Source organism: Malania oleifera, chromosome 2, assembly GCF_029873635.1.
Source record: "Malania oleifera isolate guangnan ecotype guangnan chromosome 2, ASM2987363v1, whole genome shotgun sequence".
NCBI lineage: Eukaryota > Viridiplantae > Streptophyta > Magnoliopsida > Santalales > Ximeniaceae > Malania > Malania oleifera.
This window is the reverse complement of record NC_080418.1, coordinates 121298029-121323242: the sequence shown is the minus strand read 5'-3', so window position 1 is coordinate 121323242 and position 25214 is coordinate 121298029. Positions and strand designations below refer to the sequence as shown.

Here is a 25214-nt window from a genome sequence, read left to right as displayed (position 1 = left end):
GGTTTGGTTGCCCAAAGTGTTTTCAACACAATAGTTCAGTCACCTGAAGCCTCATTGATTTTACCCTATGAGTTCAGTTTTACTTCAATTAATTTCACTGATAATATATGTGTTTTTGGGGACAATTTATGTGTATATGCAAGGACCTAAGGTCTTTCTAAGGTCTTTTGAGCTTATTGCATCTACGTGCATGATATGTAGTGATTATTACAGATCTTTACCTATATTACTATTATAGACCCGAATGAGCATAAAATAAATTACAACAAGAATAAATCTTCTAGGTCTTTAGACTTTATGTCTTCTCATGCCATCAAGTGATCTTGCAAATATGAACCTACACACAAACTTGATAGACATTAAATACCTGAGTATTTGTCATAAAAATTGGGTATGACCAATAAGGTCAACACTTGGGTACATCGAAGGGCAATAGAGGGTTTCGTCAGTTGTGAGGTTCGCATATGGAGACTACACGGGGGGCTTGGAAGACAAGATGCTTGCAATGGGGTATGTTGTTGGAAGGCCTAATTATTAGAAGTCTGGGGTACAGTCTCAGGGTATGCCGGTCACAACTAGATCAAAGTTCTTGGTATAGGTTGAGGCTGCAAAGGTTGTATTGTGGTTTGAAGGATCATTCAAGGAGCTGGGTGTTCGGCTACGTGAAGTTCCTTTTACCATAGTCAAGTTCAAGCGTGGCTTGGACTTGGTTTATGTCTCTAAGTGTTAGAGGGGAGGTGGGTCCCAATCTACAGGCCCGGGTGGAGTAGTAGTTATGCTTTCAGATTTTCAAGGTGGTGAATATTCGCCTGCCAGGTAGAGATTTTTGGGGATGTGGTTCATATTCAAATTGGGGGCTTGTAGATTGGGCTTATCTAAAGGTTTTTCCTTCGAGAGATAACTATAGATGTAGTTTAGTTTTACTAGAACACTTTTATAGACATTGGATGGTTATATAAACATCATTATGTAACTTTAGAAAGGTTTAAGCTTGGTGTAAGCTTCAAGTAAGCTTCAAAGTTGTATGCTTTGACATTGATCACAGTGAAACCAAGGTTACTGTTCTCATGGACGTATGCTATTTCTGAAACCACATAAATCTTGTGTGTTCTAGTTGTGTTTTTTGCTTATTCTTATAATTATTTGATTGCTTCTTGAGCATAGTTCATTATCAAGTGTTCGCATTAGTGGTTGTTGGTTCGTTCGTGATTGATTGTGTGCTTCTGCTGCATGTGTTCAAGTTGAACGGGAACTAGAATTCTAGTTGAACTAGAATTCAACTTGAACGAGGAATTAGAATCAACTGATTCCTACCAAAGAGAAGTTAAATTATGATTCCTACTCACATTTAGGTAACGAAGTCCCATATTTTGATATTAATTAATGATTGGCCCATGCTTATTTAGATGACTATTTGTTTGTAGAGTGAGTGCTATGTATTCTCAAATTTTAGTTTCATGGGATTAATCATGGGATTTATTGGTTTTAAGGGCTAGCTACAATACAATATAAATCCATATTGTGTGATCTAGAGTGAATTAGATATGAAATATTTTAGGAAAAGATTGCTAGGTTGGGAGACCATACATGACACTACCATTAATCTCAAGGTTTTATTAACTTCGTTTTAATGATATCAAACTCCTTTTAAACTAATGACTTTGCTTTAAGTTGTGATTTAGGAAAATTTTACACCATTAGTGTTGCAAGATTGAGAGAGCCTAAAAATATTTTATTTGTCCTTTTATATTTGTTTACCTCTTTCACTTGTATTTTTGTGTGCTTAAAATTTTATGTTTTTATCATCTTATAGTAGAAAAAGACACTATTTTAAAACCTCAAATTTAGTGAAAACTATTTAAGTTTAAAAGAAATTTGTAAGCCAACGAGAATGGGTTGTCCCATGCAAAGCGCTTAGGGATTGGTTAACCAATCCTATGGATAGGTTAACAAGTATAGGCCAAATATTTGAATTGTCGATGATCCAATTCATAGGTCAGCCAATTTGGGCACATTTTGTCAACAACAATGTAATGACTAGCAACATGTTGACTAATCAAAGGAATAGGTCAACCTTTGGAGTCTCAGATGCATTCTAACGAGCATAAAATGATTATTTTGACTCCAAAATCTATATATATGTGCCCTCTAAATTCAAGGAAACAAATAACAAACTATTAACAAACTTTGCCTAATCTTCTTACTCTTTATCTCTCATTAATCTCTTGATTTTTCAGTCTCCTTCTAAAAAGAGAAAATCCTAAAAACTCGTGACACTTCACATTTTTGGTTGAAATTTTTTTTATTAAAATTTAATCTTTGAGTTGAATATCAATCCTTGTGAGGATTATTTTATTTTATTTTTTGTATTCGAAGCTTGTCTATGTCAAAGTAAGGAATTTCTTGGTGTCCTTGCATGCGTAGAAATCAAGGGGAATGTAATTTTATTTTGGTGACATTGGAGCCCAAAGGTCGTTAAGGCCTTGAGAAATGGATGTAGGTTTGGGATAGTCAAACCACCATAAAGGAGTTTGCATGTCTCTTCCTTACCCTCTTTAGTTTCTTTCAAAGTTGTGTTAAATTTCTTGTGTTTGTCTGATTTGTTTGATTTTTAATCAAGCACATAATTTTAGTTAGACCTACTCACTCCCACCCCCCCCCCCCCCCCACCTTGAGTTGCCTTTGGAAGAACAATTGGAATAAGAGCAAGTATTGTTGCATATTTAACTTAACCATCTAAGAATGATTCATGAAAACTAACACTTTCACCCTATCCTTAAAGGAGCAATCTTTCACTAGACTACTACTCTTTAATGGTATTGATTTTACATATTGGAAAACAAGAATGAGAGTGTAGTAACCCAAACCCAGAAAATAAAAGAAAAATAAATAAAAGAAAAGGGAAATAAATAAAGGAAAGGAAAAATAAGAAAAAGGAAGGAAAAGGGTTTGGCTAGAACCAAACCATCGACGATTTCGTGAGACTTAGAAAAACCTGAAAGTCAAGGTGTTATCCCAAAAGAGGGGTGAATTGGGTTTATAAAAGTTCTTTTAAGTGTTATTACAATTTTTCAACCTTTTTTAAACTTAAACAAACACACAAGAATGACTTAATTTTAAATCAACCACAATCCAAACACAAGCCAAATACCAATCACAAACCAAACAATGATCAATTAACCAATCACAATACTTAACCAAATTGTGAAAGCTTGCAGCACTTTCTTATTTCAGCATTTTGACAAATTTCAGTTTGTAGCCTTGTATTAACTATTTTTAAGCGCTTCTTTTAATCAAGATTTCCACAAGTGGTTAATCAACGTACTCCCTTTAAGGTTTCCACAAAAATATTAACCAGCGTACTTTCTTAGATTAAAAGGTCTTCTTAATTTCAATTTCAGCAACCCTGCACTTTGAAAACACAATTTGTATATGTTGAAATTTAAATAGATAAGGGCAGAGAGAGTGAGACTGAGATTTTTTATGAGGTTCGGCTTACCCCCAGCCTATATCCTCGCCATATGCAAGACCACCTAAGGATTCTACTAACTCGTTCCTTTCCGGGCAGAACAAACCGTTTACAAACCTCATTTAGGGTGGAGCCCCCTATTTAAGTGATACCTCACACTCGGTTACAACGATCCAAAATACCTAAACCATCAAAGAAATGACAAACAAGAAAACAATTTCTATTGTACAAAGAATGCTCTTAAATAGAGCTGGTTAGTACACATGAAACTGTTATATACATCAATAACAAATATCAGAAGAAATAGTATTGAAGCTCAAGCACAATATCACCAGAATACTTCTCTAGATGGAAATACGTATTTTAGATTGTAGAGCTCAGAGAAGAATGATCAGCGCTTCAGAATTTCAGTAATTCTCAATTTGCAAGAGTGAGCAAGAGAGTTCAGCTTTAAGAGCAGATTTTCAATTGCTTGGTGTGAGTTTAATTTGTGAAAACATGTATTTATAGGCTCATAAAGGTTAATTCGTGTTGCCTAAGTTTACTTGGAGTATTTCCCAAGCTTTTAAAAAATTTGGGGCACAAGAAACTTAAATTTGAATTTTAAAACTTTCAAAAAATCTAGTCGTTAATAGTATTCAGGTGCCTGAAGTCTCGGAGTCTGTCGCCTGAAGTTCTTTAGAACTGAAATTTTTGAACTAAAAACAAGGTCAAGTGCCTGAGGTAACAAGGGTCAATCGCCTGAGGGTACACTGCCTCTTCAGAAATTCATCAGGAAATTTTTCAGGTGCCTGAACTTATTCTTAAGTCACCTAGGAAAAATCTTCAGGGGCCTGAGCTTACACTTTAGTCGCCTAAATAGACAAATTTTATGTTTTTAGGTTATTTTTCGAAAACACTTGACTCTCTTGCTTTGTTACTTTATAAAAACATTTTCCAGGGTTTTTGAAACAAGGTCTTTAAGTCCAAGACAAACCCTAATGTGCTTCAAAACATTTCTGCAAGATATTCAATATGAAGTACTTACATAAGTCAACCTAAAGCCTTAAAAAACTCTAAGCTTGAATTCTTCATGGTGTCTTTGTTTTAAATCCTCCTAGACTTGAGCTTAAGCCAACTTTAGGCTTTCAAATGCTTTGAATCATTTTTGGTTCACTTGAGCTTCCTTTGGATTACTTCGAAAATGAGTGTGGCTTTGTGGTCCTTGGTGATCTTGAACTTGCATTTCCTTTGATATTTTAAACTTTGTCAATTAAGCATTCCTGAAACACCATCACTTAACAAAACATGTTAAACCAACCTTCATTTTTTGTCATCAAAATGAGATTTGGGAGCTATGTTAGGCCAACAATCTCCCCCTTTTTGAGGATGACAAATAAGGAGCAAAGATAAGAGAACCTTTGAAAAGGCTTCCCCTTACAATAAGCATGCTTTTAAAACAAATATGAAAAATGATGATTTCGAGTATAAGTAAGTTCAAGAATAAGGCACAATTGAGTATATTTCATTATAGCTCATGTCATGCACATATTTGCATTATAGTCTTGTTCTTCTTATGTTCTTATTTGTATTTGTGATTTTACTCCCCCTTGGTATATGCCAAGATTTATATATTTTACATATTTGTTGTATGCTAGTTTTTCATAATTGCATTGTATTCTCATATTTGCTCAAAATTTCTCCCCCTTTGACATTATTCAAAAAGAGTTAAGGGGCAAAGGCAAAAAGAGTTGTAGCACATTAAGAGCATAGTCATTTTACACAAAAACATAAGGAGTGGAATTACAAGACAAAATTCAAACAAAAACAAATAAGGCAACATAAAACATAACTAATACATAGAGAGTGCTTAATACATCACAAAATGACAAACTAAATCAGTTATCAGCATCATCATCTTCCTCTTTAGCTTCTTCTTCATTTCCTTCCTCTTCTTCACCTTCCTCACCGCCTTCTTCTATTTCTTCATCATTACTCTGAGGAGCAGAACAAGTGTCCATAGGATCAACACCGCGGGATTAGCTAGTCTGATACTTCTCAATACGAGTGAGGCGCTGATCAAGTGAGGAACTGGTAGTGTGAAGTGAAGATACATCCTATCCAAGGGATTGAAGTCATGATCTCATGTCTTTGCTGAAGGTGGAGAATTCATTATGAGAGGGAATAAACCAAGAAGGCTTATCAGTAGGAGGTCCTTGGTCTTGAGCTGGACGAGGAGGGGGAGGTACAGCTGCTGGTGCTCTTTGAGGTCTTCCTACTTTCAAGAACCAACGTTAATTGTGCTTTTCATTGCCCATTTGTTTGAGGGTAGTGGAGGTGAAGAGGTCATATCAAGTACGTGTTATGAACAACTCAGAAGGTGTGATTATTTCAAGCTGAGCAAAAATAAGATTCAACACACCTCCATAAGGAAGAGTGACACGAGTGGCTTCCAACTTGGCCCATATCCAGTTCAAGATAAGGCTAGAAAGATCAAGCTTCATCCCCTTTAGTAAACACCATAAAACAAAGCAGTTGACATAGGAAAGATGATCATAAGAGTCGGCCTTAGGTAGGATGCTCTTGGAGATGATTTTGTGAAGTATTTGGGCCTGGAGCTTCAATTGTTTGTACATAGGTGGATGGCCAAAGTATATGGGGTTCGTTTACCATAATTAGAGGCAAAAACGCCTCAGGTGTGAAGCCTTGCTCTAAAATCCAAGATTGAGCGAAGGTAGGACATTTGAATTCACCCGGAGTGATATGCAAAATGGGAGCAAGGATTTAGGGAGCCAAAACTATTTTCTTGCCTCTAACCTTAATGGTTAGAACATTCTCGCCATGAATCATATTGGCATAAAAATTTTTTACATGTTTGGGGTACATTCCTTTTGTAACGACCTGCTTAATAAATTGGGGTTTTTTTTTTTTTTACACTATGATATTCTACATGCTCTGGTACCATACTAGGGAAAACCCCAATCATTAGCCTGAGCAGCAAGAAGTAGAAATCACATAGACATAACCACATGTAAATATATATATATATACAATACCAATACCGAAGTACTACCATGTTTCCCCAAAATATAAACATATATCTGTTTTCCCAAAATACCCTCAACTATACTGTGATATACAAAAATCCTCCACAATACTCCCTTCACTAACAGGGCACTACTGAAGCCCCTCTATCTGCGAGCCTGGTCTGCTCGCCTACCTGAATCACCTGAAAAATGATTCAACACTGGAATGAGCCAACGCTCAGTAAGACGAAATTCGCTATTACTAGTGTGTGGCAAATGAGCTACAATATTAAAAAAAAAAAAAATTGTTTTCATATAATCATGTATAACTGAATATGTAAATATAGTATAAGTGATGAAATTCACAACCCCTTCCCATGTTGCTTAACATAACAGTATTGAAGATTACTATTCAAAATACTTCTAGTATACGTAAGTATGTTCCCTGTTTCTGTAAATCTGTACATATGTAATAGTAACTGAAAATGTTTCTTGTGGATAACTATGTGTCATGATTTAACCCCTCATGACAGGGTTGTGCGGCCCGTAGGTGGGATTTACACTGGCTAGCCGAGCAGGGTAAATCACTATACTTCATCGGTTTGATCTACCCACCTCAACCCATATCTGATAAGGAGCCTGTCCACGTCAAAAGTCTGGGTGATTGACCTACTACCATGTATTATCTAAATAGGTGGTTGCACTTATAACATAACATAATATCTTTAGCAACGGTACCGCGCTCTGTAACTACATAGTCCAACATTTACCATGATTCTGAAATAACTGTAATAATCATGATACTGCATAAACTGTAACTGTAAATCATATGTCATAATACTGAGAACTATATAATCATAACACTGATAACTGCATAATCATAGTACTGAAACTCGTATAATTATAGTACTGAGATTCGTAAAATCATGGTACTAGAATTCATAAAATCATGATACTGAAATTCATAAATCATATCTCCGTACTATATTCATATTCTCAAGCCATACCATTCTTTAATACATAATTTTCATAATTTAATAAATTGTACAATATTTCAAAATTTCCTAGCATAGCATATTTCCCTCACCTGACTACTGGAAAGCTCCTATGGTTTACTAGCCTAACACCCGTAGGGCCTCCTACATAACACCCTGAAAATAACTTTTTCCATAACAAAATATTAGTATTTCTTTGCCTACATCATTTCCTATAACCGTCAGAAGGCCAAAAAATGGACTAAAAGGACTTACCCAGAATATGGGATGAAATCCAACTTCGTTTCACCAACAATCCGCTTTGGCAGACTTGGAGAGAACTTGGCCAGGAGCGTCGTGGTGACTTTGGATCATCGATCCGGCAACTGATGAGGCCAAAATCAAAGAGAGAAGGGAGAGGGGCCGTAGGAGAGAGAGAGAGAGAGAGAGAGAGAGACGCTGAAATGTGATAAAAAAAAATTGATTTTTCACTACTTATAGGGCCAAATTCGTCGACGAGACACGTCACCTTGTCAACGAGTCCTTCAGTAAATTCGTCGACGAATCTTACCCTTCGTCGACAAAATTCATTGCAGCCCAAAACCTTCGCTCGATATTTTCTCGTCGACGAAATGGGACCTCGTCGACGAGATCCTGAAGACATTCATCGACGAATCCCTGTATTCATCAACGGATTCGTCGACGAAGACTACTGCATCTTTTTGTTCTTGTTCCCATTTTCCTCCCTCTTATTATTTAAATACTATTATTTTTCAGGTCATTACACCTTTGGCTTGAAAAACAACAAAATTTTTCCAACCAATGTTCCAAAACATAGGTAGTATTTCATGGAATTCGGAATCGAAAACGGTGGTGTTGATCACCTTACCAAAGATTGGGCCCATGGAACGGAGAGTAGAACGATATCGGAGCTTAGATTGGGGAGTGAATAACCATTGCTCAATGTTGTTATCGTCCCTTCGAAAAGAAGTGCCTCGGTTCGTTGTGGCCTTAGTGCGAGGCATCGTTGTATTGTTGGATAATGGAACCCTAGAATCAGAGAGAAAGAGTGTAGAAGGAGGAGATTAGGGTTGTGATTCGAGGGATTTTGAGTGAGGGAGCAAGGAAGACCAAAGGTTGGAGCTTCGTGTGAGTGATGGAGCAGGAGTTAGTAGCCTAAAGTTAGGGCTTTTTCGTGTTAAATATAACGATCCCACGACTTTAGGCACCTGAAGATTAAGTTCAGTCTCCTGAAGATTTACAAAACTTAATTCTCATCAGGCAGTACCACCCTGGTCTCCTAAGGTCTGCTAGCTTAGGCGCTTGAACCTCTAATATAAAGTGCTTAGTCGCCTGAGCTTCCAAGCTCAGTCGCTTGAAGTCCCTAATTTCTTAAATTTCTCATTTTCCTCAATATGAACCCTAATTATATTACTTCCCTACTCTGTAACAACCCATCTTCTCTTCTAATGGATATAAATCTTTCTTCGGAAAGAGGTTTTGTAAAGATATCTACCCATTGGTCATTTGTGTTTATAAATTCAAGTATAATGTCTTCTTTTTAAACATGATCTCTTAGAAAGTAGTGTCTTATGTCAATGTGTTTTGTTCTTGAGTGTGATATAGGATTTTTAGAGATTTTTATAGCACTGGTGTTATCACACTTAATTGGAATGGTGGAATATTCTAAATTGTAGTCCTTTAATTATTGTTTCATATGCAAGGTTTGTGCACAACAACTCCTAACTGCTACGTACTCAACTTTAGCTGTGGATAAAGCTATAGAGTTTTGTTTCTTAGAAAACCAAGACACTAGAGATTGTCCTAGAAAATGACAAGTCTCACTTTTACTTTTTCTATCTATCTTACACCCTGCATAATTGGCATTCGAATAGCTAATCATTTCGAATCTGGTGTCCTTAGGATACCAAAGTCCTAAATCGATTGTATCTATTAAGTACCTTAGGATTCATTTAACGGCTATTTAGTGTGATTCTTTAGGTGCTAATTGGAAACGAGCACACATGCAAACACTAAACATTATATCGGGCCTACTAGCTGTTAAATATAGCAAACTTCCTATCGTGCCTCTATAATATTTCATAACTACTGGTTTCCCTTTTTCATCTTTATTAAGGCTTATTGAAGTACTCATGGGAGTACCTATGGGTTTACTACTTTCCATATCGAATTTCTTAAGCATATCTTTTATGTATTTGGATTGACTTATAAAAGTTCCATTTTTTACTTATTTCATTTATAGTCCTAGGAAGTAGTTCAACTCTCCCATCATGCTCATTTCAAATTATTCTTGCATACATTTAGTAAATTCTTTACATAGATTATCATTTGTAGCACCAAAAATAAAATCATCCTTTTTATTTCTAAATACCCATTTAGTTCTTGTAATTGAATGATTATATCCGGTTTGGGATCTAATTTTTGTACTTTACTTCTTTCAAATTGATTTAACTCTTCTTGCATGGCAATTATCCATGAGTCATTACTTAAAACTTCTTCTACATTCTTTGGTTCATCTTGAGATAAGAAAGCATAGTGATTGCATTAATTTTTCAAAGAAGATCTCGTAGTTATTCATCTTGATGGTTCTCCTATTATTTGATCTTTTGGATGATTTCTTATATATTTCCATTCTTTTTGTAGTTCAATATTTTCAACAGCATCATTTGGTTTTTCTTCATTTTCTTCTTCTTTTGCTTCTACTAACTCTTCTTGTTTTTGAGTACCTTGTACTTCTTCAATTTTTATTGGTTTATTGAATGGGCTCTCTTCATCAAATGTTACATGAATTGATTCCAAGATTGTAAGAGTTCTTTTATTGTATATTCTATATGCTTTGCTTTTTAGTGAATATCATAGGAATATCCCTTCATCATCTTTTGCAACAAATTTGCCTAAGTCATCTTTATCATTTAATACATAGCATTTACAACCAAAAACATGGAAGTAAGAGATGTTAGGCCTTCTACCTTTCCAAAGTTCATAGGGAGTTTTATTCAAATTTATTCTTATAGAAACTCTATTTATTACATAGCATGCAGTGTTTACAGCTTCAGCCCAAAAGTATTTTGGTAGATCATGTTCATTTAACATTGTTCTTGCCATTTATTGAAGTGTTCTATTCTTTCTTTCAACAACTCCATTTTGTTGTGGAGTTCTAGGTGTTAATCATAATTCCATGTTCATTGCAAAATTTATCAACATCTTTGTTGTTGAATTCTCTTCCTTGATCACTCTATGTTTGAAATATTATATTCTTTTTCATTTTGAAGTTTCTTGCATAGATTTATCAACATATTACAAGCTTCATCCTTGGAGGCTAAAAATAATACCCAAGTAAATCTAGAATAGTCATCAACTATAACAAAGGCATATTGCTTACCTCCTATGCTTTGAGTTCTAATAGGACCAAACAAATCCAAATGTATAAGTTCTAAGGGTCTACTAGTTGATATATGTTTCTTCTTTTTAAAATTTGTTTTAATTTGTTTTCCAAGTTGGCAAGCATCACAAATTTTATCTTTTATGAACTTTGTATTTGGTAAACCTTTAACTAAAAACTTTCTAGATAGATTTGATAATAGGTCTATGCTTGCATGTCCTACCCTTCTATGTCAAAGCCAACTAGCATCATTTATGGCAGCCAAGCATGTTACATCTTGAGAGATTAAGTTTTCAAGGTTTATACAATATAGATTATTTACTCTATAGGCTATTAACAGAATTTCATGTTTTCTAGGATTTTGGACTATACACTTATTTTGTTTAAAGATTATGTCAAGACCTTTGTCACTAAGTTGACTTATACTTAAAAGATTATACTTTAGTCCATCAATTAACAAAACATCATCAATAGTAAGTGAGGGTTCTTTACGAATTTTACCTATATCGACGATTTTACCTTTAGCATTGTCACTGAAGGTCATATAGCCTCCATCTTTTTGAACTAGGGATGTGAACTTTGTTCTATCTCCTATCATGTCTTGAACACCTGTTGTCCAAGTACCATTTTTCCTTTGATGGAGTAGTCCTAAAACATACCTACAAGGAAGGATTCATGGTGTTACTTTTGCAATCCAAATCTTCTTAATTCTTTTTAAGTCATTCCTAGTTTTAGTGTTTACTTTCCATTCGTTCTTGGTTTTAACATATGTCTTTTTAAGCGGACAATTGAATTTTATATGTCCCTTATTTCTACACAACTAGCAAGTAGTATTTTCATATATATTTGTAGAAGATGTGCTTGCATAGTATTTAGCTTCTTTTAAAAAATATCCCATAAATAAATTTTTCTTCTTTTTGTTTTCTATTCCATTGTAGCCTATTCCTTCTTTATTACTTATCATCCTTTGTAGACCAATCGTCTTTTCAAAATTTTCTTTTCCTCTAGTAAAATTGTAAATGATTTTATCTTTATCTTCAATTTTCCTTTTAAGATCACTTATTTCTAGGTTTTTCTTGCTTTCATCATTTACTTGTAGTTTTACTAATTCTTGAGACATATTTTTAATTTTCTTCATTAGATTATCAAAAAGAGAAACCTTTTCTTTTTCAGCCAATTTAAAACTTTCTAGTTGATTCTTAAGATTTTCATTTTGTTCTTTTAAGGATATGTTTCTCTTAGATACTTTGATGAACCTACTATGTAAGTTGAATAGTTCAGCTTGGATTTCTTTGTAAGAAGGCATACTTTCACATGAATTATTACTAGATTCACCACTAGATTCTTCTGATGAACTATAATAAGAATTTACCTCGGCATTGTGTGTCATAAAGCACATATTTACAACTTCTTGTTCACTTGAGTCATCCTCCGATTCATTTGAGCTCGTGTCATCCCACGTAGCTTTCATTGTCTTCTTTTTCTTCTTCTTGTCCTTCTTCAGTCGTGGACAATCGGGTTTAATATGTCCAACCTTCTTACACTTATAACATGTTAGTGGATCATTCTTAGTTTGCTTTGTGTTTGTTTCTTCTTTGTTTGTTTTTGACCCTTTAAACTTTCGAGGGAATTTTCTATTCTTCCTGAAAAATTTTCCAAGTCTTTTAGTGATAAAGGCTAATTCTTCATCATCTAATTCATTGTCTTCATCCTCATCACTAGAGCTTTCTTTACTAGCCTTAAGGGCTATTGATTTCTTATTTTTCTCTGAATTTTTTCTTTCATTGTCATCTCGTATGTGAGTAGAGATCCTATTAATTCATCTAGGGAGATATTTTTCAAGTTTCTTCCTTCTATAATGGTAGTGGCCTTAGGTTCCCAAATTGGTATTAGTCCTTTAAGGATTTTTCGGATCATTTCATAAGTTGAATAATTTTTCCCCAAGGCATTGAGGGAGTTTATTATGTGAGTGAACCTAGTGTACATACTAGTGATGGTTTCATCCGAGTTCATCTTAAACGTCTCATACTCGCTTGTGAGCATGTCGATTCTACTATCTCTAACATCTATAGTTCCTTCATAAGTTACTTCTAACTTGTCCCAAATTTCTTTGGCTGACATACATGCCATGACCCTATTAAACTTATTAACATCTAAAGCATAATATAGTGCATTCATGGCACTAGAATTTACTTGCATCATTTTATAATCATTGTTGTTCAAGTCTCTTTCTTCTTTAGGGACTTATTTACCATCTACGAGTTTAGTGGGAATGTAGTCACCATGTGTGACAACCTTCAATGCTTTCCAATCCATGGTTTGAATATATATCTTCATTCTTTGTTTCCAAAATGTATAATTTAAACCACAAAAGATAGGCGGTCTAGTAGATGACTGACCTTCAGAAAAAGGAGAAATACCTAGGTGTGCCATTTAGACCTTTATATAGCTTCTAATTAGGATTTTCTATAACCAAGCTCTGATACCAATTGAAAGTCAAGGTGTTATCCCAAGAGGGGAGTGAGTTAGGTTTATAAAAACTCTTTTAAGTGTTATTACAAATTCTCAACCTTTTGTAAACTTAAAGAAACACACAAGAATGAATTAATTTTAAATCAACCACAATCCAAACACAAGCCAAATACCAATGACAAACCAAACAATGATCAATCAACCAATCACAATACTTAACCAATTTGTGAAAGCTTGCAGCACTTTCTTATTTCAGTGTTTTTCCAAATTTCAGTTTGTTGCCCTATATTAATTATTTTTAAGCGCTTCTTTTAATCAAAATTTTCGAAAGCGGTTAATCAATGTACTCCCTTTAAGGTTTCCGCAAAAATATTAACCAACGTACTTTCTTAGATTAAAAGGTCTTCTCAATATCAAGTTCAGCAATCCTGCACTTTGAAAACACAATTTGTATATGTTGAAATTTAAATAGATAAGGGTAAAGAGAGTGAGACTGAGATTTTTTACGAGGTTCAGCTTATCCCCAGCCTACATCCTCACCTTATGCAAGACCACCTAAGGATTCCACTAACTCGTTCCTTTCCAGGCAGAACAAACAGTTTACAACCCTCCTTTAGGGTGGAGCCCCCTCTCCAAGCGATACCTCATGCTCGATTACAACGATCCAAAATACCTAAACTGTCAAAGAAACAAGAAACAAGAAAATAATTTCTTTTGTACAAAGAATGCTCTCAGATAGAGCTGGTTAGTACAATTGAAAGTGTTATATACATCAATAATAAATATCAGAAGAAATAGTATTGAAGCTTAATAACAATATCACTGGAATACTTCTCTAGATAGAAATCAGTATTTTAGATTATAGAGCTTAGAGAAGAATGATCAGCACTTCAGAATTTTAGTAATTCTTAGTTTGCAAAAGTGGGCGAGAAACAGCTTTAAGAATAATAGAGCTTTCAACTTTAAGAGCAGATTTTCAATTGCTTAGTGTGAGTTTGATTTGTGAAAAACATGTATTTATAGGCTCATAAAGGCTAATTCGTGCTGTCCAAGTTTACTTAGCGTATTTCCCAAGTTTTTAAAAAATTTTGGGCACAAGAAATTTAAATTTGAATTTTAAAACTTTAAAATATATATATATATATATATATATGTTAATAGTGTTCAGGCGCCTGAAGTCTCGGGTTCAATTGCTTGAAGTTCTTTAAAATTAAAATTTTTGAACTGAAAACAGGGTCAGGCGCCTGAGGTAACAAGAGTCAGTCACTTGAGGGTACACTGCCTCTTTAGAAATTCATCAGAAAATTCTTCAGGCTCTTGAGCTTATACTTCAATTGTCTGAACAAACAATTTTTTTTTTATTTTTTAGGTTATTTTTCAAAAACACTTGTTTGTCTTGCTTTGTTACTTTATAAAAACATTTTCCAGGGTTTTTGAAGTAAGGTCTCTAAGTCCAAGACAAACCCTAATGAGCTTCAAAATATTTCCACATGATATTCAATATGAAGTACTTACATAATTCAACCTAAAGCCTTAAAACTCTAAGATTGAAGTCTTCATGGTGTCTTTGCTTTGAATCCTCTTAGACTTGAGTTTGAGTCAACTTTAGGTTTCCAAATGCTTTGAATCATTTTTGGTTCACTTCGAAAGCCATGCTAGGCCAACAAAACTGTCCATGATTTTTCTGCAGGACAAACTACCGAGAGCATTTAAGGGTCAAACCGTCGATAGTTTTGTCAAGCACAAAAAAACCATTGATGATTTTCTGCAAGGACCGCCAACTTATAAATGGACCTTAGGACATTTTTTTTAGAAAATCCATTATCTCTCTCTCTCTCTCTGCTTTGAATCTCTTTGATCTCTCTCACTCCCTTGAGCCTCCTGGAACACTTCCGAGTGCTCCACGATCCTCTCTCCCTCCTTTTGGCACATAGGTCGTCAATCCTCGATAAATTTAAGAGACTAGGTTTTGGGGTTTTGGAAAGTTTTAGGCAGATCTTCGAGGAACAGGTAAGGGGAATAAGTTATACCAGCTTTTTATTAATTTTGAACTGGTTAATTTCAAGTATACGAACCCATTCATATATGTATGATTTTATGAATGGATTAGGCAATTGAAAATGATGATTTTTTATTATAATTCATATTTGGGAAAAAATCAACGTGAGTAGGATATATACTATCTATTAACTATAAATAACCAATATGGTTGACATTCAAACCGTGTGGCACTTTTCATAATTAACTGGTTGTAAATGCTATTTGGTTATGAATACTGTGGTGAATGCATTGATGTGTCTGGATGATATATTATGCATGGTTATTCGTGTATTTCATAATATAACGTTGGCAGGCCTTAAGAGTTCATTATATTGCCCTGGATATAAATCATGATATAATGTTGGCAGGCATGAGGAGTTCATTATATTGTCATTTATATGAATGGGGGTAAAACATTGGCAGGCCTGAGGAGTTTGTTTTACTTATTTACTATGGATAGGTCATGATGAAAGTATAATGGTGGATGTTGATGGGGAAGTATTGGTGTAGTATCCTATGTGGATGTGTATCCTGTGTGGATGTGAATGAAGTGCAATGTATCCTGTGTGGATGTACTGTGGTGTATGTGTATCTGAACTTAAATACATAAATAATCAGGGCAAAGAAAAACTCTCCATCCAAGGGCTTGTTGAGTAAGGTGAGTGCCCTGATAGATATCAGTTGTAGCTGCACCTAGGCTAAATGGGTAAAGTTATAAACGATATCAGAGTAAAGGGGCGTTACATGTATGGGCGTGTAATCTCCCCAATCCTCGGAAACTTTGCTATATATATATGGGTTATTGATATGCGAGTACAGTTTGCATGTGTTTTGTCAGCTGCTGTAATTAACAAAGGATTATATTTTGTATACACTAAAAACTCATAGGATTATATTTTGTATACACTAAAAACTCATCTCCCACACACTATTATAATTTATTCCAGCCTTCACTGAGAAGTGTCTCACCCCAACAAATTACTAACTTTTCAAGTCCTTCTGGCAATCGAGCTTAGAAAGCTCCGGGGGCAGGGTTAATTTTTGGTAATTTTGAGTGGTTATAAAAACAGTTATATGTACAATTTATGTTTTTAAATACTGATAATGTAATAGGAAGTGAATGGATACATTTTTTGGATGTATAATATAGAACTCTGGTATTTTAAAGGAGAATATTTAATTATTTTTCCACTGCATGAATGGTATTTATGATATCAGAGACAAACGATTGGTCTCATAACACCCCGAGTCCCACTCGGTAGGTTTGAGGTGTTACAGAGAGTATATTTCTAGTATTTTGTTTTTGAAATATTGAAATATTATTAAAGATAGATATACTCCCCAATTATGGTGGAAAATGAAGTGACAAAGCCTAAACCCAAAAATAGGTGGGATGAAAATGAAGGACATGCACATCCCAATCCTAAGGCAATGACACCACATTTTGTGCCTTAGATCATAATAAGTCAATAGGACATCTACATATAATACAACTAAACAAATTTGGAACATTCTTGAGAACACATTGATGGCCCAAAGGTAACCCATGAAGGGGGGTGAATTAGGTTTAATGAGCAATTAAAAGCTTGATACAAAAATTAAAGCCAAATTAAAACAATCAAGCTAATCACACAAATATGAAAGCAATTTAAAGAGATAAGGGAAGAAAAATGCAAACTTCTTTTCATAGTGGCTCAGCTATCCCTGCTTACATCCACTCTCTCAAGACCAACCATCTCGAGGTTTCACTAATTCCCTTTGTTTTAATAGAGGTTAATGAAACCAATTTACACCCCTAATTTTTCAAAAAACAAGAAAACCAAATTGCAACCCTTGTTTCCTACAGAGACAAGGAAATGAAAACAACAAACCTACCAACAAAAATTCCTCACAAGGAAGATATACAGTTTAAGCTTATAAAAGAAATCTTAAAAAAGTAATAAAATGTTGATTTAAGAGTTTACTAGACTATCTCTTAAGGATGAACAAATAAAGTAAAAATAGAGATTAAGAGAGAAAGAAAGTAAAAGCACTTGGATATTCAGTATAGATAACTTTTCTAGCATTCTTAAGGCTTGGAACGACATATACGTAGAGTTTAGATGGAAACTAGTTATTTCTGTATGTTGGAACCTTTTGGCTTGTTATGCTAGTCAACTGCTTACTGGTTCGATCAACCGCTTACTAGTCGTTCGAAAGGAAAAAGTAATCGTTGCAAGAAAAAGCTGCTAGATCGATCAACTATCTCTAGAGGTTTCAGTCTACTTTTGTTCTCAATTTGCTAATTTAAGTCCTTATGTGCTATGCCTTACATTTTCTTATAGATTTATAATTTAAATAATTACAATTAAGAGAAAAACAATACAAATAAATCAATTAAAACCTTCAAATATCTTCTCTCAATTCATCGACTTTTCTATAAGTTTAATGGTCCTGTAGAAAATAACTTAAGCACAGTCATTAGTCCATAATGGTTTGTCGTCATTAAAATGAAGTTAATGAAACCTTGGGGCTAAATAGACATGAAAAAAATTAAAATTTTCAAATATTATATGTTACTTCATGAATGTGACATATTTGAAATGGAGGCAAAGAAGGAATATGCTAAAAAGAATGAAGTGGAAAATCATTGTCTCATAACTATTGAAAATATTGAAGAGGTATGTGACTCATTCAATAATTATTGACTAACGTATAATGAGTTGTATGATATCCTAAATGAAATGCATAATTATCTTGAAAAGCATTATTATTAAATACAAACAATGTAAACGGAACTTGAATATCTTTCCAAATGAATGTCGATGTTTCCCTCACTAGGGTTGTCCTGAACGCCTTGACTCATATGGCAATCGAGCAAGTATGAATGAGGTTATCTGTTTAATATGTTCAACAGAGTTGTCACTAACTTGTTATTCTCCTAAGTATGATTACATCACCTAAATTATATCAACTTTTTTATCTCTAAGCTAATCTTAGGTGCAGAGAACCTATAATAGGAATAAGGTTTGGGAGTACACTTGCGCAAAAAATATCATGCCCTCTACACAGCCATTTTTTGAGTAGTAGTTGATCATTAGCCTATTAACGACTACTTTTCTAAACTTAATCAAGCAAGACTTGATTTTTTTATGTTCATTTAATTATACGATGTTCACTTAAGAACATAATTATGACAATGTTGTACTAATTTTTTTTTTTAAAAATTACTATATTAAGAATTTATAAATGCAACTTTTAGCTCTTATTTGAAAAATTAATTACTTATCTTTATTATTGGAAATAATTTTCTTATTTTTTAATTTTTTACAAAAATTTAAATAGTTATAAAAAATCATATTATTTTTCAAATTTCCAACTTTTTTATTAATTTTTTTTTATATTTTATATATATATAAACAGTTCTTATTCTTTCTGCTTCAAGTTTTACTGAACTTTAGATAGCCCCACGGCTCTCCCAAGCTAAAATTTGGTTCTGGAGGAGCAGAAATGAAGCCTAGCCAAGGCCTAAAAAGGTAGCCCATTGTAAATATAGATTGATATGATATGCATATATGTGTAAATAATATACTGAAAATATGGACACCAATTAAGATTGCTTACAGAGATACAGATTGCACTCAAAACTGAATATCAAAATAACACAATCTCTACAGCAAGATTTCAATTGTATAATCAGTACACGTATTACCAAATGGCAAATTAGTAATCACCAAAAATTTCAACTTACAAAGAGATACAGGCATTTGAATCATACAAGAAAAATAAACTACAGCAGGAAGGGTTGAAAAACATCAATGTTGCATATGAGAAAGAATTTCAAGGCTGTAAATTTGAAATTGTGTGAATTTGCATAGAATATCATAGAATTTTGTATTAAGATTCCAAAATCACACATCTTCAAATTCAGTCTTCTAAATTTATACTTCCAAACGTAGTGCAAATGAATTCTATACATCGACTGAAGGCAGAGATCTTGACTTAGGATTAATCAATATGAGGTTCAAGGCCCAGTTGCTTCCTTGTTTTCCCCACAAACAAGTCTTTAGACTTGATAAAGCCAGGAACAAGCCCAATGACCGTGGTGAATGGAAATTGTGCAACAGCTTGTTTCCTCCCAAGCGAAACAATTGCCTTGATTGAGCGAGGCTCATAAGTCGCCATTTTGCCTTCTTTTCTTCCTGCTATCAATAGCTTCAAATTCTTGGCAACCACTAAAGCATGCTTCTGTGCTAGATAGCCTTGTTTAATTTCCTGACATTGTTTATACATCCAACAAGGCATTAATGAATGTGCTCACACACCAGAAATAGGCCCATAATTTAGTAGTCTATCATCCCAAAACTATTTTGGTATATAAATCTAATCCCCACTTACTTATTCATGGCCATAAATTACTGCACCTACCACCATCTCCCAAGAACTATTTTGATATATAAGAGTAATACTAATCTCTCTTCACATGCACGCAGTGTAGTTCACAAGCTAGTTGCAACAAACACACCTTTAAACTCCTTATGTTCATTATCACTTTATCACCTACAGTCTGCAGAATATGATGGTGAATTTGTTGAGAAAAATAAAAATTTTAGTTGTGCAAAGAATTTTTAACCCTAACTCAGTAGTTATTGCTAGCCAAACTGCAATGCTGTATTTGCTTAGTCAAAATTTGATTTTTCTTTTCCATGGGTTCCCCAAATGGCCCCATTTTCTTTGGCCCTAAGAAGCAAAGGCTATTCAAAATAGAAATACTCTACTAAACGAACAAATTCAAGACCAGACGACTAGTTAATAGAAGTACTTACTGGAATGTCAGTGATGTCTCCAACAGCAAAGATGTTGTTGTGACCCTTGATTCTCAAATGCTCATCCAACATCAACCTTCCTTGAATATCCAACTTGTCTTTCAGTATAGTGTCCGTCAGCCATGCCGAACCCAATGGTCTTCCGGTGCACAAGAAATGGCAATCCGCTTCGACTGTTTCCTCAGCTGAGGTGTGATACATTTTGCTTCCATCTGTAGCAGAGTTCAAGTTGACTGATTGTTCCAATTTCACTTCAACTCCCTTTGACGTCAGCCAGTCTAGAGTTTTGTCAGAGGCTTTTTGCCCAATGAATTCTAGCAACCGAGATCCATTATGCACTAGAGTAACCCTCTTATCAGGGAAATCAACAGCAATTTCTCCAGCAAGTTCAACGCCAGTGGGCCCACCTCCAACAATCAATATAGAGTGAGCTGATTCTAACTTTTCATTATCTGTCATTGTGAACATAATGGAATTAATAATGCATGGGTAATATGAAAGTACTCTCATGCACTCACTTTTGGAGAGTCTGAGTTGGTTTCTATATATTTATGAAAGTCATGATCATATTCTCACAAATCCAGTTTGATGTCAAATCTAAAAATCTTTTCCATGGTTTGAGAACAGTTTTTTTCTCTTTTTTTCTTTTTGGGGCAAACTTTAGATCCATTTGACATTTGGGAGAAACAGAAAATGAGAAATTATTTAGTAAAACCTGTTTGTTGTTCTTGCAGCATTTTTACTATTTTGTGGATAATAAGCTTACACTTCCAAATTTCATAAACAAAAATGATCATACCTCTAAGATGATGGAAATTAGATTATTTAAATAACTAGAATGGACATATGGTGTCATTTGAGTCATGTTATACTGTTTCTTAATAGCTCAGTAACTCAGGCGGAGTCTCATAGATGAATACATTTCTTTCCTTGATTTCATTTTCCACCAAAATTAGAGGGGACCTTAATGAATTGTCCAGCCATCCAAGATCTTGACAACCTACTAGTTACAAGACTGCATTTTGGGGACAATTTCGACTCAGACCAGATAATGCTTCAACTAGAGCACAACAGAAAACCCATATGCATTTCATGACAATACTAGCAGACTTTGAAAGCATGTCCAGCAGTTTGGTGGGAAGGCAATGCAAAGCTTTTTAAGGGAAGAGAATAAGAGTAAAAAAAATAAAAATGAAGGTTGGGATGATTACCCATCCATTGTTTAGATGTTCTAATAAAGTAGGAGGAGAAAGGAAGGAAATGTTGCATTCGCTCCCTATAGTTCCCCACGAACAACCCCACCCCACAAACAACAAAAGAATGGGAAGGGGGAAGGGGAGGTGTTGGACTCTGGGGAGTGGGGGATTTTGGAGAGAGAGTTAAGAAGCCGACAATGACATTCCCAATCTAAAAAAATAAACTCCCAATTAAGAGTATGTTTAGACTTTAGACCCCTTGCTCAACACCATTCTCACCTCTTAAACAAAATGCTATGTTGACCTGCACATTTCTTTTCCTATGGTGGAACTGGAAAACAAATTCCTGGGCATTACAGACAGTTTTAGTGTCTAGACAGCATCTAATATTAGGATTCCTAAATTCCCCATTACCCCAGCACTATGTGACAGTTTATGAAAATGAGGATGCTTGAAGTTGCCATATAGTTTTACCTGCCCAGTATTGATTAAATCTCTCGGTTCTAGTTTCAGGGACAGGATCTCTGTGGCCTGTGGCAATGACAAGATAGTCATAGGCAATCAGACGACCCTCGGCTGTCAACACTTCAGTTCTGGTGATGTTGATGGCAGTAGATACAACGATGCGGCCATTAGTGAGGTAATCCTTGTGGTAAATAACTGATCTCTCACTGAATGATGGTTCCACCATCGCTCTTAAGCTTGCCCATGGAATCTCAAAATAGTCCTTCCTGGTTTCAATTTAATATTTTACTCACTGCCCCATAAAGGAACAAAACTATACTACTTATTAAGACAATTCTTCAGCACTCAACTCTATTAGAAAAAAAAAAAAAAAAACTATATGCACTAATAATAAAAATGAATAGTAAAAATTCAGGAGGTTCTACTACAAGTAGCTGTGAAACATGCATAATTGAAAATTAAATCCAAAGAATAACTGCTAAGAAAGTATAATTTGACAGACACCACATATAATGATGTCAAATACTTGCAGTACCTCAAGTTCATGTATATGCAGCTACTTATCATAAAACCAGATAAAAATTATGCTAATAGGTTTATATTTGAAACTTGAAGTTGCCATTCCAGTGTCCCTTTTGATAGAATTAGCTATTATAGCTTTAAACTTCGAATACACACTCATGAAAGGAAAACGATTCTTTCATGCAGAAAGTATTCTGAAGCACCAAAAAGGGGAGAAAGAAAAAATGAATAGGGAATCGAAGTATTCCCAAATGACTCACCTACAAAGCAACTATCTGCCCTTATTGTGATCCTTATTGCGGTTTTCTTCTACCAGCAGCTTGGCTTTTTCCATAGATAAATCCAACTATTTATCATTGACTAGTTGTCCGTTCAATCCTCTCTTTTCATATTGCTCTATTTACAAATCCTACACCCCTTCAATATCAAGTTTTTGATTGTTCCTCCACAACAAGATTTTTTCCTTGTACCCAATAGTGCAATTCAAGAAACCTTATTCTCATTCCAACTGGAGCAAGCTTTCCCCAACTTATAGCTTGTGCATGTCATGGAAGAAAAAATGAAAAGAGAACAAACTACAAGCTCACCTTTCTTGAAGGGAAACATAGAATTGTGGAGATCAATATGAGAACAATCTAGCAACCTCAAACACTTATATAACAACCATTTTTCATCTATTTTGACAGGATATTTTTCAGCACTTGATAGGACTTGCTACACCTATAATCTAGCAACCTAAAAAAATTTACACTAGATACGTCCAAAGGTGATAACCAGAACAAATTTTGTGAGCTTCGAGATGAAATTAGAACAAAAGGAGCTAATTATTGTCAATTTAACTGCAAAGAACGCCATTTCCTGTGCTCTCAAATGGAAATTTGGTACTTTGGGTGAAACAAATGCATTAAAAAAAATGTGATGTCAATCTTCTGCAGGATAAGTTTTTGTACATTCATTTTCACTTGAAGGGCATCAAACAAATAGAAATTAGATAACAGGCAAAGATGGACTCTGAGCAGCAAAAAACTCCGATGGGGACCTCCATTTTCAATATTGGAAGAATCAAATCACTTCAGCATAGCTCTTTCGATTCTTTCATACATGACTGCCACAAAAGAGAAGAAAGTAAAGAGAAAGGAAAGGGAAGGGAGCTCACGGGTCAATAAGAGTGACATCGGCATGGAATTGGAGGGATTTGGCAACAAGGGATCCACCCACACCTCCTCCTATTACCACAACCCTTTTCTTCTCCCCTTTCCATCCACCTGCTTCCATGTTTTCAACTTCTTCTGATTTCTTCACTATATATCGCTTTTACAGTTGTATTGTAACAATCCTGCAGAATGGAAAGTGAATTCTGATGTTTGGAGACAGAAAGATAGAGGGAGTTCAGAATCTGCGAGTGAATATGGAGGCAAATGCAGGAAGTAAGGAAGGTAGGAGAATGATGATGCAGGGGAAAAGGTCAGAAAATGCAGTCAGGAGAATTGAAGCAGGAAGGAAACAACCAGGAAGAAGCAAGTGCCTACGACTCGGTAGCTGATGGGTTGATTTTTCTCTTTTACTCGGTCTGGGTTTGATTGGATTAAGGAATTAAATTCTCATGATTCTTTATTAATTTTTAATTAATCATCTGTATTAATGTTTGAAAACAAAACTGTTTCGACTGTATCCAAGGAATATTTCCATAGTATAATTTTTTTTTCTTTATTCTGTCAGCAGTGTGCATCAAGGTTCTTAAAATCAGGATCCCAGATAAGAACAGTAGAGATCAGATCCAGGATGATAAAATTCTACTTATAATGTAAAACAAATGAAAATTTATGTATTTGAGATTTTATGAAAACTCTCAATAAACTAACCCTAATAACTTTGTAGTAAGTTTAAGAAATTAAAATATATTTGGAGAATATAGCTACCTTCTCAGCTACCATTTATCAAGTTTTTTCTTCAATAATTTTGATCCTAAAAAAAATCTAAATAGTTTGAACGGCGAAGGGTCGGCCGTTGCTAGTTTGTTTATTCAATAATTGTAAATAAAAATAAAAGTAAAAATAATGAAGAGAAAATAAAAAAGAAATTGCTAATCTTAAATGTAACCTTCTTATTTTTTGTGGTTTTGTTATCATACCTACTATGAAAAGAATGAAATGAAAGGAAGAAAAAAAAGAGGAAGAAAAGAGGAAAAACAAAAAAAGTTTTTTTGTTGAAGGAAAAACTTTTTGTTAGTGAAGAAGAAAATAATAAGAAAAAGAGAAAGTTAAAAAAAAAAAAAATTATAAAGTTAATGCATAACTGTTACAAACTTGCAATCTTATTGCTATGCAACTTTCTATTTGTTGAACCTCTTTGCTAATCTTAATACTCTCAGCTAACCTCTACTATTGCTAGCGCTCATAAAAGTCTAAGCCTGCCGATAGACAACACAGGATCTACTTATCAAGAATTATAAGTTCTTAGAGAGCTTTCAACAGATATTCAATTGCAAGTCAGTGCATTAGAAACTCATGAGGATGAAATCAGAATGATAGATAAAAATTCGTGACTAGGTCAAGAAACAATATGATGTCAGGTTTCTAGAAGTATCACACTAATCTAAGTGGACACTTTCGTCTATGTCTTGCATGTATGTTGGTATGCATTTTTGCCTATATATTTTGCATGTTTATTTGGCATGTGTGTTGTTTAGCTTATTTGCTTGCATGTCTCTATTATCTTTTCATGTGTTTTTGTGATATTTTGATATAAACAAAATCAACTTCCATAAGGAGTCTTCCTCTAGCCTTGGTGTTATGTCTTCTCACGCATTTGAGAAACCAAAGGTTGGGGAGCTTTATCTTTCACAAGTCCTCCCAATATTTAA

At 34.5% G+C, this 25214-nt stretch overlaps 1 protein-coding gene across 1 annotated transcript; it reads right to left on the bottom strand.

The window, feature by feature from the left end:
* Positions 1–18977: 18977 nt before the first annotated feature.
* Positions 18978–23923, bottom strand: LOC131149336 (uncharacterized). The gene is made up of 4 exons (XM_058099705.1): positions 23508–23923; positions 21839–22095; positions 20169–20620; positions 18978–19617 (listed from the first exon to the last, which is right to left on the bottom strand). Exons 1-4 carry the CDS (start codon positions 23624–23626, stop codon positions 19351–19353), a joined length of 1095 nt encoding a protein of 364 aa, XP_057955688.1. The 5' UTR covers positions 23627–23923; the 3' UTR covers positions 18978–19350.
* Between the last annotated feature and the right edge of the window lie 1291 nt (positions 23924–25214).

Excerpts from the sequence above, each read along its gene's own strand:
- LOC131149336 (XM_058099705.1), bottom strand. The coding sequence starts at position 23,626 with ATGGAAGCAGGTGGATGGAAAGGGGAGAAGAAAAGGGTTGTGGTAATA. Across the intron at positions 20,621-21,838 it reads ATTTAATCAATACTGGGCAG|ATAATGAAAAGTTAGAATCA; the intron begins GTAAAACTATAT and ends TCACAATGACAG. Across the intron at positions 19,618-20,168 it reads GAGACATCACTGACATTCCA|GAAATTAAACAAGGCTATCT; the intron begins GTAAGTACTTCT and ends AAACAATGTCAG.